The following is an 18,036-nucleotide window of genomic DNA, read 5'->3' as shown; positions in this document are numbered from 1 at the left end:
AAGCCAGAACTATTTCCGCTTTCTACCTGGCTCCGCTTTCATCTCTCACACGATCACATGAAAAGTGAATGTGAAAACTACTGAGTTTCTTGCCGGCTTCTTCTCGGTAGAGTCTGCCTTTCACACCGGTGGTAGAGTCACTACCAACAGACATACTTGACGTTTCAAAAGTGCTTATACGGTAAGCCTACTTTGAATAAATGAATTTTGTTATTTTTTAAATTTAATTATAAATATTTTAATTTAATTATTAGTAATTCTTGTATACATACAAAGGTTTTTATATATTTTTTTTATTTGTCTGCAATCTTTCATGGTAACTCATTGTGCAGACTAAGAAGGTAGCGAGCTAACTTGTGAGGGTATGACACTTTCCATCCATATCCCTAAACTGTTTCTATGCAGCATCTCATCAGAACTCTAAATCACTTGGCGGCACGGTTTTGTCGCTAACTAGCCGCCACCCACGCCTCTGACTACTACTACTGAGGCTTTTCGTGACAGAGTTTGTCCGGCAATTTCTCCCATTCTTATTTCTGCAACAAAGCAGCATGGCTGTCACCAAACAGCAGTCCTGTGTTCTGGTCTAATGGGTGTGTTTCATCATCATCATATCAAGCCAATAACGGCTTACTACAGAGCATGAGTCTCCTCCCACAATGAGAAGGGGTTAAGGCCACCACGCTGGCCCAGTGCGGGTTGGTGGATACCACACACCTTTGAGAACATTATGTAAAACTCTCAGACATGCAGGTTTCCTCACGATGTTTTCCTTCGCTGTTGAAGCAAGTGATATTTTAATTACTTAGAAAAGAGGTGGAGACAACCTCGAAGTTCCGAGTTCGAACTTGGCCCCCGGAAAGTTAAGTCGAGCTCCCACCCACTGGGCTATCACCGCTTCAAGAGTGTGGTTGCCGGTAATTGGAGACACATGAGGCTTAACACCTAAGTTCACCTCAGATTGATGGTGGCAGGGTGGCACTTTACTGGAGCAGGCACTTTACACTTTACGTGTCCCTTGCATATCATGCTCGATGTTGCTCTGGTTATAGGCAAAAGGTTTCCACTTACGGGTGTGTACTTACCTCCTGCTGGTTCCGTCAATCATTAAACTAAAAGTAGAAGACAATATAAAACGCTTTCAGGTATATTATGAAAACGAAGCTTAATTTGCTATACTCCGCGAAAAGCAGGAGAATCTGTATTTATAATTCCTTCAATCCTAATACTCCACACCAAACAGATCTTCGTCAATGTACCCTCTACGCACATTTCGCTCCGAAACCGGAGCTTCCTCAGGAGATGTTGACTTTACAATGAATAATTGTTAAAGCTTTCAACGCTTTCAGGTATGCTGTGGTAGCAGTACTAGTAATACTGCAAAACCCATCACTTCTAGACCTAACAGTAAACCATGGTCAAATGAAAATCAAGATCCCTACAATACTGGTGGTAATCAGGATACTAACGTAGATGACACAAGTAATTGGGACAGCAATAAGAATAATGTAGACAATTCAATAGAAAGGATACCGGATGTTCAGAATCATCGCAACCTTAATCTTCTGCCAATCGAGTGTGGTGTGATCGAGGGCGAAAGAATATTTGGAGGCAACAGGACTAGGTTGTTCGAAATGCCTTGGATGGTCCTATTATCGTATGATTCAGGTAAATAAACACGTCACAAAATATTAATTATCAATAGCTTTCTTCTTCTTTTCCTGGGTATGTCTCCGTACTTGGTTGGCCTGAACTATCCGTTGTACGTGTGCCACTGATGCGGCTCCCCGCTGGATCACTCCAGCCAGCTGAGCTCACTCCAGAAGCTTAGCAGGCCGCCCAGGTCGCCGAGTGCTTCTTGAAGTCTTGCTGAAGAGCTATGGTGTGCTGCGCGTTGTTCTGCTACTCCATTGCATTGGAGCATTACGTGTCTCGGTGTTTCCTCCGTCTCCATGCATGCTGTGCCCAGAGGACTGTCAGTTATACCTAAAATGAAAAGGTGTTTGTTAAATGGGCAGTGCCCGTTATCACACCTGCAACTTTCTTTGGTTTAACACGGTTAAGTTGCAGTAATTTGGTTGTTAGTGGTTGATATCAATATTCTATAACTGTCCACTGCTGCACCACGCTAGGCGGACGGGTTAGTAATCGCAGAAGATGGTTATAGTAGCACAGAGAACGCTGCCGTTCTCCGTTACATTCCCTTAGTTGTCTCGAACGACACGGGAAGAGGAGGGGTGTCGAAAACTGAATTCTGATCTGCCGCCACGCGGCATACGGATAACTTAATAATATTGGAGGACGAAGAAATAATTTTAGAGTTTAAGCTGCCGTGAGTAAAACTCTCATCGTCATTACAGCTCAACCGATAGGTGTCTACAACTAGAGTGGTATTTTCTAGGAACTTCTACATTCCATGATCTTGGATTCCTTATGTCGAACAAACCCTCGACTCGCTTAATGTCGTTTGCCTATCTAAGAGTAGGCCCATCTAAGAGCAAAGGGTCTAACAACGCCTGGGTTTTCGTCTACTTATACTTATATTATAAATGCGAAAGTTTGGATGGATGTAAGTTTCTTAATAAATCATGTCTGAACAGTCTATACAAATCTAACCTGGATGAAATTTAGCGCGGAGATAGATTATATAGTCTGGAATAACACAAAGGCTGGCGGTAAACTTCTAAACCGATTTTGAGAATTCTAACTCCAATAAAAAGCCATATTATTTGTTACTGTCATAGGATATATATTAACCCGAAACCTGAAAAGAACTATTTAATAAACGGTCGAACGAAAACGTTTTCGCTGCCTTAACGATGAGAGACATATGATTGAGTTCTATAGAAAAGTTTTAGTAAGTACTTGATAATGCCTACAAAAACCGCACCAGAATATGTATAACAAAATGTTGTTCTGACTTATATGTGGACGAAGTCGCGAGGGTCGGCTAGCTATTTATGAACTTCGTGAAAATCACGCAAATCCGTTGCTCCGAGGAGGACTTAGCAAAGGCACAATTTCCCAATAATTCAAATATAGCTATTCTATATAGATAGATAGATAGATAAAGTCTTTATTGCACAAATTAAAAGCGAAAACAAGAAATAACAATACAATAAAAACATATATATGAGATGCGCAAACGCGGTCTTATCGCTTTAAGCGATCTCCTCCAGACAACCCTTTATTGTAGAGAATTAGGTTAGGGAAAACGGGATAGTGCAACCAGTGATACAATTAAGTTAAATACATATAATTATAATATATACATACATATAAACATACATACACTATATCATATTAGATAAATAAAATTCTTTTAGTCGATTTTTAAATATGTTTACTGTCTGTGACTGTCTTGTATCTCTCGGCAATTCATTCCACAGATTTACCACTTTTACAGTAAATATAGGTGCATTATGCTTTTAGGTCGAGGCACCAGATTGAGTTGTGGGGGGTCCCTAATCACGAAGTGGTACGTCCTGACTGCGGCGCATTGCATATCCTTCCTCACTGGCAGACTGAAGTTGAAGGCGGTTATACTTGGAGAATACGACGTTAGAAGTGACCCTGACTGTGAGAGGATGGAAGGACAATTGTTTTGCGCGCCTAAAATCAGAGTAAGTTATTCTTCCTCAACTCTCATATCACATTTAAGGCTTTCGAATGGCGGGCTTATTCCACTCGCTTCAACTACCAATCCTGACAGCTTTGCACAACGAGCCTGAAAAAGTGTGGACAAATTTGAGCTTTAACACGAGTTAGCTAAGTTTCATTTTACTTTGTAATTGCAGTGTTAGTATACTCGGAAACGTATATAATATTGCGAGTGTATTCAATCTTATACTAAGGGTACGGAACTCTCTGTTCCACACTGGAGGTTAGTTCGCTTTCATGAGTTAAGAAAGAGACGGTTGTCATATAAAAGGGCATAGACATGAGGATAAAACCAAACGATATCGTTTAAGTACCTAATAAACTTTGTTAGGAAACAAAAAAATATTCACAACTTTTTTACAGCTTATGATCTCAAAATATATTATTACCTACGTTTAGGAAGTGAGGCGAGATAAAACGAACCACTACAGTATAATTTTGTTATCATAAAGTTTACCTTTGCGAACTCGATTGATTTATCTACCTAGATTTTTTGAAATTGCATGTTTACTCAAAGACATTTTCTAGAACGGAATTCAATGTCAAATTTTAAAACGCATAGCGAATGGATACGGTATATCCATTAAGCTTAAGTGTAAGTATATGTGTTTGTGCGTAAGTTCGTCACCATTTTCTAAGACACTGCAAATGGTGGAGTTTTTCGGATTAATATTTTACATGTTTATGGGAATGCGTCGCCTTGGGAAATGTCGCAAGCGACGGATTGCACGTATATGTCTACGGACATGTAGATTTATTTATTTATTTATTTGCACACTACAAGTTAAAAAAAAACAGAAGAAGAATAAAAAAATAATTGGATTGCATACCAATATAGATATAGATTACGTACCTATATCTATATATATTGACATGCAGGTAAATAGCATGTTAGCGGATAAGTTTTAGAATTTTATAAACCCATATAGTAGACCGTAATCATAATGACCCAGAACCATATAAAAAAATTGATTGATTTTAATTAGTACATTAATCTAGCCTATCTCGTAAGATTTAGCCCGCGTATGCTATGCACACAAAAACACAAAAATACGTATGTATCACATTATAAATCTTTGAATTTCTTGGCTTTTCTCTTCTGTAATATTCAGTTAAACTATACATATAAACCTTCTTCTAGAATTACTATTGCTTCTTTTACTGAAAACTGCATTAAGCTGCATCAGCTGGAGTGACTTTATTTTATACTATTAAAGATAACATTGGCTAGCATTTAATATATTGCCTTGTTTGTTTCTTCAGGCGAAGTATTATAAAGCTATTTAGTATCCCATCATATCGACCCGTTATCGGCCCTCTACAGGGCACGGGTCTCCTCCCACAATGTGAAGGAGCTAAGGCAGTAGTCCACCAAACTGGCCCAGTGCGGATTGGTGGACTCCACATACCTTTGAGAACATTATGTAGAACTCTCAGGCATGCAGGTTACCTCACGATGTTTTCCTTCACCGCCGAAGCAAGTGATATTTTTGATTACTTAAAACGCACATAATTTAGAAAATATAAAAAAAAGATGCGTGCTGGGATTCGAACTCGGCCACCCGATTGGGAGTCGAACTCTTACCCACTGCGCTATCACCGCTTCTATTAATTCTTATGAGCCCAAACTTAACAGGTATAAGGAGACAACTGAGAGTTCCATTAACAATCTTTTAAAACCCCTTTTTTTAATAAATCAATCCTATCCCCAACTATTAAAATAAGAGCTATATGTGACGGGCGATTGGCGCAATTTGCAGCAACCCTGCTTTTTGAGTACAAGGCTGTGGATTCGATTCCCACAACTGGAAAATGTTTGTGTGATGAGCATGAATGTTTTTCAGTGTCTGGGTGTTTTTATGTACATTCTAAGTATTTATTTTTATTTATTTATTTATTTAAACAACTTTATTGCATAATAAAGGAAACACACACAGGAACACTTACATTAGCATAAATTATATGCAAAAAGCGGCCTTATCACTAAAAGTAATCTCTTCCAGGCCACCTTAACTATTGGAATGAGGCAATGAGAGACGGGAAATCGCAATTCTATATAAAAAAAAATATATATGCATAAATACACATACATATACATATAATATTAACATGTTTATAGTGACAAATAGTGCCTCCTTACACGACTTTTAAAAATCGCATGGGATTTAGAGCGTCAAATGTCATCAGGGAGTTCATATATTATTCATAAAAATATTCATCCCATAACACAAGCTACGCTTACTTTGGGACTAGATGACGATGTGTGTATTGTCGTAGTATATTTATATTTATTTATTTATATTTAATAGGTCGATACTAAAAGCCCTAACTGGGTGGGTTTACTTGTCGAAGAGCGGCATTGTGTCCATCAACCTAAGGAGTAGGTTTTCAGCCTCATGTGCCTGTAATTATATCGACCAAGCCCTTCAGGGAACTGACCAAAGCTGCTTGGCGGCAGAAATAAAGCATGGTGGAGTAGGTACTTCCCCAGACCAGCTCTGTCACAAAATCAGATCAGCAAAGTTAGTGCAAAGAGTTCAAAACGCATGCGCCAGATTTTGTTTTACTATAGCTCCTCGTTCTCATGTCAGCGCTTATATTCAATCGGCCATCGCTTCTGGCGGTGCCGAACGGGCGCACCAAGCTACTGAAGGAGGCGCCACTGACGCGCGCACTCCGTACCCTCAATGTGATAGCCGAGAAGACGGATTTATTTTGTTGCACTCTGAGTGAACTCACAAAAATAGCGATTTGGTTTTTATCATATACACTATAGTTATATATATTATTAAAATTTACATAACATGCTGCAATGTCGTATTAGGATAACTTTTTCCTGTAATGACAAAAATGTAAGATGGGAATAAATAAATAAATAAATATTAATAGCGCAAATATGCTAAACATGGAGTCTCGACCTACACTTTCCTTAGCTACTATGCTGTTTGGCATGTCCACAGGCAAACCAGCATATTTGCGTTCAAAAATAAAATGGGCTCACGAAAATCACCTCTGCCCGTTTGATGAAGTCAATGATTTCGTTCAAGAATGCCATTAAAAAGGTATTTTTTGATAATCAAAAAACTTATCAATAAAAAGACATTCCGGATCTTTCAGACTAATTGCTTCTTGTCGTGCTTAACATCTGTTTATTTATATATATTTTTTATTTGGTGGTTCTATTGTATCGTTTTATAATTTTAAACATATTATTTTACCTTATTTTTCCGTATATACCCTCTCCTTGTCAAGTTCACTACGCATGTATTTAAACTTTTCCCAGCAAATCCGTGACGCCAATCAAGGCTATACCTGAAAATCAGCGCTGCAGTTGTCAAATACTGCAGCAGCATGCTGAGGTAGCAGCCTTTTCAGCTGAAGCACCTTTCAACAATTTAGTTTGTAATATAGTGTGTAATATAATGTTTAATTAGTTTTTATGTAATTAGTAATTAGTTTTCATTAGTATTTTTAAATAATGTTATTTACGTGGCAGGTATATACATGTCAACTGTATTAAACTACATGTTATCAACTGTAGGCACCTATAGCGTTAATTGGTAGTAATTGAGTTTTAGGGAAACTACTTAATTTTCCTTTTGCATCGTTTAACAAACTGGTTTATATTTTTATACGCTGCAGATACTCGTAAGTACCTATGACATTTTGCTCAGTGATTTGTATGCTACGACTTTATTGAGCGAAGACCTAAGATTATTTATTCAAATACATACGAACATACCTAATTATAATATTACCGTATTACGTAGTTATTATTTCTAGTAAAAACTTTAATTTTTCCTAAATCTTTAAAATGATGTTATAAACGCACACACATAATAATAGGTACTCGTGGTGGTTATTTTTACATACCTACGAGTAAATCAGCTTTCCTTACAGTATCACAGAACCGATGAGTAAGTGGAAAAATATTTTTGCGCTAGGTAATCCATTTTCTTGGCTGTTCTTCTTCTTCTTTGCTTTTTTGGCTTTTACGTGTGCCAAATCGGCACGTTGCACTTTGCCAATGTCACGTATACTTGGAAGATCCACAAAGGTGATTGTAAAATTTTTTTGGCTGTTATAACATCACGGTTTTAGCGGTGACAGGCGTTTGACGGCCGATTGGCGCAGTGGGCCCTGCTTTCTGAGTTTCAGAAAATGTTTTTGTGATGAACATGAAGGTTTTTCAGTTTCTGGGTGTTTATCTGTATTTTATATGTATTTATGTATATTATTTATAAAGATATTGATCAGTTGCCTTAGTACCCATACAACAAGCTAGCTTACTTTGGTGCTAAGAAAAGTGAATGAATGAATGAATACACTTTTATTGTACACCTCAGAGAAAATTTACAGAGATACAAATACAACAGCACTATAAGGTAGAACGTACAATTCGGCGGCATTTTCACGGTACACACAAGATGTGTGTCGTGAAAAAAAAGGGCGTGTGATTTTCACCAAACTGCGCTTAGCCAGCGTGGTGGCCTGACCCTTCTTATTCTGAGAGTAGACCCGTGCTCTGTGGTAGGCCGGGAATGGGTGGATAATGATTTACGTGATGATGAACTTTCTTCTTCTCAGTAAAATCTTGCTTCCGAACCAATGGTCCGAGACGATGGAGTCACTACAAACAGACAGATTTGACGTTTCAAAAGTGTTTATATTAGGCCTACTTGAAATAAATGAATTTGAAATTGTGAATTTTGAATTTTGAACATCACATACAAATAGGAATTCTATACCTAACTGAGGTGAGGATTAAGAGCATTGGCCGCCAGGACTTAGGAGGCAGATCAGGGGCGCAACTCTCTCTCTAATAATTTAATTTTTTTTTTTTTTTTTTTTATTAACGATAGGCCAGCGTTTGACGACAATCATGCCCGTTAGAAAGCAATGATGAGGTCTAGGTTGGAGCACGCTTGCCTAGAAAAAGCCTATTCACTCTAGCCTTGAAGGTACCTAAATTATACGTGGCAGGAAACACAGTTACCGGGAGGGCGTTCCACATCTTAGCGGCACGTATCAGAAACGTGGATAAAAAACGTTTCGTGCGTGTTGATGGGATATCAACCACATAAGGATGCCACCGCTCTCGGTGTCTCGCTGTTCTGTGGTAAAACGGGGAAGGGGGAACAAGATTGTGAAGTTCCTGAGCACACTCACCGAAGTATATCCGGTAAAAAACCGATAAACAGGCAACATTGCGTCGGTGCTGGAGACTATGTAGTTTCGCCTGCGTTAACGAATTGTCGCCTATAATTCTCCTGGCGCGACGATCCACCGAATCCAAAGCTTCAAGTTGGTACTTGGCAGAGCCACCCCACAGGTGACTACAGTACTCCATGCAGGTTCGCACTTGAGCCTGGTACAGTGCGAGGCGTTGACCTGGCGTGAAGTACCGCCTAACCTTATTGAGGATACCAAGTTTTTTTGCTGCCACTTTGGCTTTGGACTCGATGCATTTGCCAAAATTGAGATTGGATGAGATGTTGACACCCAAGAGCTCAATATGGTCGCTAATTGGTACGGATACACCCCGGAAAGTGGGAGCCAAGGTGAAAGGGCTCTTTTTTGCGGAAAATAAACACGACTGCGTCTTGGCAGCATTGAACTTAACCAAATTGGCGTCACCCCAATCAGACACCTCTTTTAGAGTCAAGTTAATACGCTCCACCAAGGACTCTCTATGCTCAAGGATATCATTAGCACTGGCCCTAGGGCTGGACAAGTACCTCTCCGTAACGGTGCTGTCATCAGCGTACCCAAAAAGATTGGGATTCAAAAGATCGTTGATGTGTAGCAGAAAGAGAGTAGCGGAGAGGACAGATCCCTGAGGAACACCGGCATTGACAGCCATGAGGTTAGAAGAGTGGCCATCGACAACCACTCGAAAAGACCGTTCCCTCAAAAAATCAGATATCCAGCTGCAAAGGCCAGCAGGTATTCCGTAAGCAGAAAGCTTACTGAGAAGGCCGCCGTGCCAGACCCGATCAAAAGCCTTGGAGATATCCAGAGAGACAGCAAGTGCCTCACCGTGTTTCTCAATGGCTTCGCCCCATGTATGAGTGGCATACACTAGAAGATCACCAGTAGACCGGTTCTTACGGAAACCATACTGTCGGTCTGATATAAGATCGTTTCCTTCTAGGTATGAGAGGAGCTTGTTATTGAGTACACGTTCCATAGTTTTACAGAGTATGGACGTGATGGCAATAGGTCTGTAATTGGCCGGGTCCGCACGACTACCTTTCTTGGGTACTGGCTGCACATTCGCAATCTTCCAAGATTTTGGGACTTGAGCAGAATTTAGAGAGAGTCGAAACAAGCGTGTCAGCACAGGAGACAACTCAGGAGCACAGTTCCGCAGGACAACTGCAGATATACCATCTGGGCCACTGGCTTTACTCACGTCAAGGTTGCGAAGTGCTTTTAAGACCTCGTGCTGGTGTATATGGATCTCAGACATGACTGAGTCGCACGGTCATTTAAAATGACATTGTGAGATGGTGACAAAAAAAAACACCCGGCTAAGTTTGTTATGGGCTTCTTCTTAGACCAGGACGCGTTTGGAACCCTCGTAGCTTTCGTTTTAAGCTTACGAATGTGGTTATCGCCATCATGTCACTACCGTGAAATTCTTATGTACGCATCAAAAGTGCCACTTATGGCACCTACTTGAATAAAGATATTTTTAAAGTTAAAGCTTAGCGCATGCTTAAAGATAACTCTAAAAGTACATGGTCAATGTTCTTCTTTTTCAGACCGTTCCAATAGAAACCCTGATCCCACATCCAGATTATTCGCCACAGAACCTGGGAGATGACATCGGCCTCATAAGGCTTGCAGAACCAGCTGATTTCTCCTTAGGTAACGATTTATTGTCATACCATCTCTTGCTCAACTCTTCACATTTTTATCTGTTTCATGAATGTTTCTTTTTCTACATGTGTGTTTACGTGCAATAAAGTGTTTATTCTTCTTCTTCTGTTTAGTGAGTAGTTGTGTAAAAAACACCACCAGGGCTAGCATAGGCAGAAGAAAAAAAAATATATCCCCCGATTATATCCCCTGACAAGGAATATAATTAACGGCAATAGGAGAAGTTTATCCTCGTTTATTATTGCACATATTATTCGGATGTTCAAGTGTACTCACAGAGCACTGGCGCACAAGTGATAATGCTGTGGGAGAAGTTAAATATTTATCCTTTCCCCGGGGAGATAATTGTCTCCTGCCCATGCTAGCCGTGCAGTAGGCTTAGTACAAGATTTTCTCACTCGCAATCGAGGAGTCGTTTTCGAGTATGGAAACACTGTAACATCGGAGTAAAATAGATCTTATTCACATTAAATTAAAGCTCGAATTCGCCTACAGTTCTTCAGCTCGGGCTTTTGGCAAAATGTTTGTAAAACAAAAATCAGAAGTACAGGATTTGCGAGTCTAAAAAGAGTGAAATTAGGTCAATTTTACATTGACTATAGTGAGTTTACTATACGAAAACGACTCGATCTTGTAAAAAGGCTACGAATGATACCGAAATTTTGTGAAGGGGTTCGGAGATTGGAATAACTACATAGAGGCTTGAAGCTGGTTTATTTTATAGTAATGATTAAATGACCAAGCAAATTTTCGACCTGATAGTAAGTGGAATTCAACGCCTATAAACAGAGCAACATTTCGCAGGTCATTGGTGGTGAAGATGCTTACCTCATGTAACCGGAACACAGCATTGCAACAATGCTGCTAAGCGGCAGAAATCCAGCTCTGTCACTAAAAGCTCTAGTACTACTAGGCCACTAGGCACGTTTATGAGAACGTAGCTTAACCCTATACAAGGAATGAAAACTTATATTTTTAATGTTTTTAAATTATTTGGTAGGGCGCTGCGAACTGGCCATTTGAGTTATGTAGTGTAATGGCGGCCTGTGCCATTAAAATATCTAATGACTTAATTTTATATGCTAGTTCTGCGTACAGTATACCATTAGTGTTATTATACCACTAATAAATTATCACTTGTAATCTTCACCAGATCCTTACCAAGTTTCTATAAGACTAAATTAAAGTTGCTACCTTTGGAATAAAAACAATCATTGAAATGGGATCTTATTACGTGATATCCAGCAATTCTCTTTTTGAAGGGATTCTTTCCCGTCAATATTACTCTAATATTAGTGGGGACCCCAATAACATCGATAAGAAAGTCGTAAAACCTGACCTAAAGTTTCATCCAGTGCGGATGTAAAATACGAGAGTAGTACAACGGCACTAAAATCTACACGCAGAGCAACCAATTCCAACGAACTGACAGAGGAAAGCAAATTTTGCCAGTCTTAAACCAAAAACCACTTCCAACGGTAGGGTTTGCCCATAATCCCCACTCTGAGTAGACGTGTGAGTAGTGGTGATCGCAGTAAATACTGTAGTAGCAGTAGTACAAAGAACGCTAATGACCTGTTCTCCGTTATGATTCCCTCAGTCGTCTCCTACAACACCCGCAGAAAGAGGACGAGTGGTGACATCTTTATTCTGAACTGCCGTCACCAAACGGTAGATGCTGCTCTCGGTGGAATTATTCTTTTAATGTTTTCAGACAGCATGAAGCCGATCTGCCTGCCGATTTCCAGCGCCTTGCAGTCAGAGCGGCTGGAAGGGCTGAACGGTGTGGTGGCGGGCTGGGGTGCCACGGAAGACGGGCTGCAGTCACCGGTGCTGCTAAGCGTTGACCTGCCCATCATCTCCAACAGCGAGTGCCAGGCGATCTATACCGACGGGTAAGCCAACTTAAAATAATTTTTCTCGTTGCTTATGTCAGCGGTATTTTCTTTTTCTGTCTAATTATTTATTTCACCACTTTCTTCTTCAGTTGCCTTATTTTCTATTTAAATAATAATTATATATTTATTCTTGCGGTTGTTTAGTTGACTTGCTTTCTGCCACAATAATTATTCATCTGTAGTATTCTTTTCCTTACAGGCGTTCACGAGGCTTTTACAATTCACAATATAAATAGTACACTATAATACCAGTAAATAAAAAATAAAATATTAACAGTATAATAGTTCTCAATTCATAATAGTATGGGATTTAGCCCAAATGTTATGCTTATAAGTTTTAGGGTTCACTTATTGTACAGTAAAAATTCGAACCAAGCTCCATGTAAAACCTATAAACAGAGCGACACTTCACGGGGAATGAATGAAAGCGTCCTAAAAATGCCAGCCACATATGTTGACTAACTTGTAGAATTTGTGAAGTTAGGGCGTGTAGAGTTGGCTTGGCTCTACACGAAATCTGATAACTTTTTGACAGTGCGAGTTACATGGACATATGGTCTTGTGAAATGTTTTGATGGGATGTTATTGAACTAACAAAGTGCCAAAACATGCTTCGATTGTTTCAAAAGTATTCATAATGTGTAATTCTTTATTTCAGGTCTATCCTTATCCATAACTCCCAGATGTGCGCGGGAGGTATTCCAGACAAGGACTCCTGTGGAGGGGACTCAGGTGGCCCGCTCGTGTACCCTGGTAGGACCAGGGCCGTGGGGGTCCGGTATGTACAACGAGGCATTGTGTCCTACGGGTCGAAGCGATGTGGTGTTGGGGGATTCCCAGGAGTTTATACCAGGGTCGCTAATTATATGGATTGGATTTTGGACAATATACGTGGATGACAATACATACGAGTAAGTTTGTGAAATAGAGTATAAGAGAAGATTGTCAGATACGAAATTAATTGAAGAAAACCTAAGAAATTGGGCAGTTGCACGCAGTTGAGTCCTACGAATAAATAACATTGATTAGAGAGAGAGAACGTCACTAAACGACTGTGAACTAAATATAGATAATTATAGAGTGAAAGGAAGTCAAGTAAGTGAGTGTAAGTACAGACAAATTTAAATGGTTTAGAGAGAAAGCAAGCAAACTTAACGATTGTGAATTGTGAAAGCCTCGTGAACCTTTTCTCAAAGGTGTAAGAAAAAGAATACTACAGGTAAACAATTATTATGACAGAAAAAAGTCAATTAAACAACCGCAAGAATATATATAAATAATTATTATTTAGATACAAGAGAAGGCAACTGAAGATTGTGTACCACTGAACGACAGTGAGAATAGATAAATTTTATCATAACGCCATAACACAAAAAGACAGAGGAAGTTCAACTGACTGGTATAAGGAAAACAGATGAATAAATAATTAGATAGAAAAGGAGACAGGAAGACTTTATATATACCATCATTGTCCACCAATTACCGGATTACTACAGGGTACAGGTCTCCTCACAGAATCAAAAAGTTTATACGTATTCCACCATGCTGGCCAAATGTTTTTTATTGAAAATCTTATGGTCAACTCTCAGGCATGGAGGTTTTTTCACTATAACGGAGACACTATACTATAAATCAATATATTAATTTTGACGTGACAACGTCTTGTAATTCGATGGAGCCGGCTGCACGCACGTAAAAACATGACGCATGCGGCGTTACCTCGCTCTGAGGCGTTCCATTCAAGGCTTGAAGTGCAAGCGAGAGCGCGGAACGAGCGACAAAGAGGCACAGTCACCCTCCGCGTTCGACATCTGTCTCTCTCCTTCTTGAGTGACCGATGCGTCCGCGTGGACAGCTTCTATACAATAATACATTTACATACATGTTTTCGGCAAGGATGAAGTGCAGTGAAAAGTGAATGTGGTGTCAATTGTTTATAGCAACGATAATATATATCAAACAAATAAAATTAAAATTACAATCATCAGTATTTTCTTACGACGTTGTCACGTTCAACTATCGTCAGTAAGCCGACTTTACAGACAGCCAATTTTTTTACTTAATTCCAAAACTAAGCGAGATAACGAAATATCGCTGAACGCCAATACGAGTAATTATTTAAAGAAAAAGGGGATTGAGTGAACGGTACTAACAATCATCATCGTCATCATTATCATGTCTACCAATGGACGTTCACTGCTGAACGTAGGTCTTTAGTCTTTGGAGTTCCAAATACTACGGTGCCGTTAATTACAGAGAAAGGAAGTTAAAGGAAGTCAGTAAGAATATAAATAATTACTTAGAGACACGGGATACGCAGGAGGATCTACGCAGTGAGATAACAGATAATTAGATGATAAAGGAGGAAGACTAATAAACCAAAATAATCAGACAGAAAGTAAGAAAGCAAGAAAAAGAAAAGTAAAAGATTATATACGTAAAAAAAATACAGTAATACCGGTAGTGAACTATAACATTATACTTTTCAATAATAAATACACGTGTCAGTCCGAGACTGAGAAATATGTATAAAACGCAAGTTTAACTAGGAATAAAGATTTATTTAAGTTTAACCTTTTTATCAATAATCCTTTTTTATCGTGCTAAAATTTTCACAACACGCCAAAAAAAGAAATTTTATAATAATTATAATCTGGTTGGTTTGGTCTAACTAACACTTTTTATTTTTATACAAATTCTAGAAAATTACTTACAAAGTTAGACAGCTCCCAAATTTGTCCCAAATTTGTCAAGACAAGCATCGGAGATTTATGGTAACGTAAATTTGTTGTGTTGCGATACTCTGTACCTACTTTGGCGCAGGCGTCCTCTGCAGTGGCGTGCATAGAGGGTATGCAGATGATATAAAATGAGTTATATTAATTCAGTACGAGTTAAAAAAAACTTAAGGGAAGGCTTTTTACTCTTATAATGCCTATCCTTAAGTATTTTATATATCGTACTGGAGATTTTTATAATTTTATATAATCTGCATACCCTCTATGCACGCTACTGCTCCTCTGTAATCGGAGACTTGTAGTTTAGAGCATATACTATTGACTATTATATAATACCCATACCTTATTTTGTAACAATATTCCAGCAAACAAAAACTATTCTATTCTGTTCATTCTTTTGTATTCACGTCTATATTTTTTTTGTTTCAACTTATGTATCTAACTTTGTTTTAGAAAATTAGCTTAGTTTCTTTAGGAACGGCAAAGATCATTAAACATACAGCCTATTCAGACGTATAAGCTGTCACAATAATTGGTGTTTTAATCTGTTGAAGCATTGCTTGACGTACAGTCCATTCACTATAACTTATCCTCTATAATATGTGGGACTATAAGTAACTTTAAGTTATAGTAAAGGTACTGTACGTCAATCAAATCAATACAACAGTCCGAAGAACAATCAATAATAAAATGGAAGAAGAAGAATAAACTCCAACAGCAATTGACAAGCATTGTGACAGCAGTAAAACATTTTACAATATCAAAAACTATGATAAAACGATGCAGGTCCAAATGCAGAGAATATAGTCTGTTAAATGATCGGCTGCAAGAAATTATCGTGTATCAGTAAACAGAATAAAAGTAATGATGGCATTTCCACGAGCCATCCGCAAAAATCGGCAGCACCTGTGCCCTCGACGTCCTTACTAATAGCTGGTATTCCTGGAACTTCCTCAAATGGGACACCAAGAATCGAAACTAGTCCAGGAGCGATAACTCCACCTGTTGATGTAATAATTGCTTATATTTTTAAGAATTAGGAGGCATATTTCCCCTTTTTATGTTTTTTTATGACCCGCACTAGTTTTACCCTTCAATCCGGTAGGATGTGCAGATTATTTCATCATTTGAACGTAAATTTATATATTACTCGTTACTAGTGAGAAACGAGAAGAGATTTAGAATTCTGGTACTAAAGTAAGAAGAAATCGATTAGGAGTTCGGGTTTATTAATGTGCCATACTCTAGATGCTAGGTTACCGAAACACAAGATTCGTTGCTGTAAGAAAGCATTTATAGTGATGTTCGCAGTTATGTGGCAAAATTACGAAAATAATAATGCAGGTTAGAATGCAACGGAGCATTAAAATGCCTATTCACTTCAGCCTTGAAGTGACCTATCTGTCATTTGAATATTACTTAACTTTGTACTAGTAATCTTTAGCATCAACAGTCCAGACGGAGAAAAATATCTTACAGAAAGTGTTTACTAGTTCCAAACAACTATTATGTTGGTTTTCTTATTTAGACCAGGTTACGTGGTAGCTCAAACGCTAAGTATATCAATTATCAAACCTCTCTTTACCAGGCCTCTTGCACGTGTGATTCAAAGGAAATTATGAAGTACGCACTCCCCGCTGTGCTGCTAATTGCCACATAATTACAGTACCTACTTCATGTGAATATTCTAAATAGATAATCCCATGTTAACAAGCTAAGGATCGATCAGGAGCGGTCAGTCAACCCAGTCAACGCTCACAAAAGAAATCCACTCAACAACCGCTTTATTTATTTTGTTCCCTAATCATCACGATTATATTATTCTTTCTATCTCGTAGGTCTATAGAGCTTATTCCCATTACGCTGCTCCAGCGCGGGTTAGTGGGCTTTATCGATTATTATTCAACATCAGTCATGCCCGTTGGCTAAACGTGTCAAGGCAGATGAAATAGCCATTGTTCCTACTCCGGATTTCCTTAATCCCTAATCTGCTCGGAAAAAACTTTGTACGAACGAAACTGTGTTCATTTTGCTGATAAAATGCAGTACCAGTGTTGCTACGACAATATTGCTGTTTTTTAAGACCTGAGTGCACTGAGCTTTGACAGACAGATGACCGAATAGCCTTAGAAATGTCTTATGTCAAGTCGACCAAGAAACATATAATTTCAGCCATACCGTGCAATAAAACGAAGATTATCATCCGCGTTGAAGAGTGCCAATGAGCTATGGAAGAAGACTCAAGATCCTTACAACTGGCAGTTAATAAAAAGTATCACCATGTTCACATTGGGCCTCAAACTGTTCAACGACCTTCACCGGCACATGACCAACGAATCTACAAATTGTGTTAAATAAAAACCTACGAGTAAATCACAGTGATAAGCACATTTTATATCTTACCTGACAGAAAATCATTTCTTCAGACCCTCTTGATTAAGAGCGCTACACTATCCAAAGAAATCTTATTAAATGTTTGACCGTCTCACTCACTTACATACCCACTTGGCTACAGTCGGGCGTGTAGACGATTAAAAAATTGGTTGTCTGTAAAGTCGGCTTACTGACGATAGTTGAACGTGATAACGTCGTAAGAAAATACTGATGGTATGGTTGCATTTTTCAAAATAAAATTTAATTTAATTTGCTTGATAGATATTATCGTTGCTATAAACAATTGAAACCACATTCTTTTTTCACTGCACTTCATCCTTGCCGAAAACATGTAAATGTATTATTGTATAGAAGCTGTCCACGCGGACGCATCGCTCACTCAAGTAGGAGAGAGACAGATGTCGAACGCGGAGGCCGACTGTGCCTCTTTGTCACTCGTTCCGCGCTCTCGCTTGCACTTC

The 18,036-nt window shown here is 38.8% G+C and overlaps 2 protein-coding genes across 2 annotated transcripts in view; both read left to right on the top strand.

Moving 5' to 3' along the window:
- Window positions 1-13,886, top strand: part of LOC120631928 (CLIP domain-containing serine protease 2-like) — a 28,164-nt gene extending 14,278 nt beyond the window's left edge. The window contains exons 4-8 of the mRNA XM_039901629.1: window positions 1,350-1,668; window positions 3,433-3,623; window positions 10,428-10,533; window positions 12,260-12,440; window positions 13,102-13,886. Of these exons, the coding sequence (XP_039757563.1) occupies window positions 1,350-1,668; window positions 3,433-3,623; window positions 10,428-10,533; window positions 12,260-12,440; window positions 13,102-13,342 (1,038 nt within the window). The 3' untranslated portion in view covers window positions 13,343-13,886. The remainder of the gene's footprint in view (window positions 1-1,349; window positions 1,669-3,432; window positions 3,624-10,427; window positions 10,534-12,259; window positions 12,441-13,101) is intronic.
- A 1,217-nt stretch (window positions 13,887-15,103) lies between these two features.
- Window positions 15,104-17,559, top strand: LOC120631933. The gene is made up of 3 exons (XM_039901637.1): window positions 15,104-15,217; window positions 15,968-16,191; window positions 17,354-17,559. Exons 2-3 carry the CDS (start codon window positions 15,997-15,999, stop codon window positions 17,537-17,539), a joined length of 381 nt encoding a protein of 126 aa, XP_039757571.1. The 5' UTR covers window positions 15,104-15,217; window positions 15,968-15,996; the 3' UTR covers window positions 17,540-17,559.
- Window positions 17,560-18,036: the final 477 nt, after the last annotated feature.

The sequence above is a fragment of the Pararge aegeria genome, chromosome 19, assembly GCF_905163445.1.
Source record: "Pararge aegeria chromosome 19, ilParAegt1.1, whole genome shotgun sequence".
NCBI lineage: Eukaryota > Metazoa > Arthropoda > Insecta > Lepidoptera > Nymphalidae > Pararge > Pararge aegeria.
The sequence above is the reverse complement of the archived record's forward strand: the minus strand, read 5'-3'. Positions and strand labels throughout refer to the sequence as shown.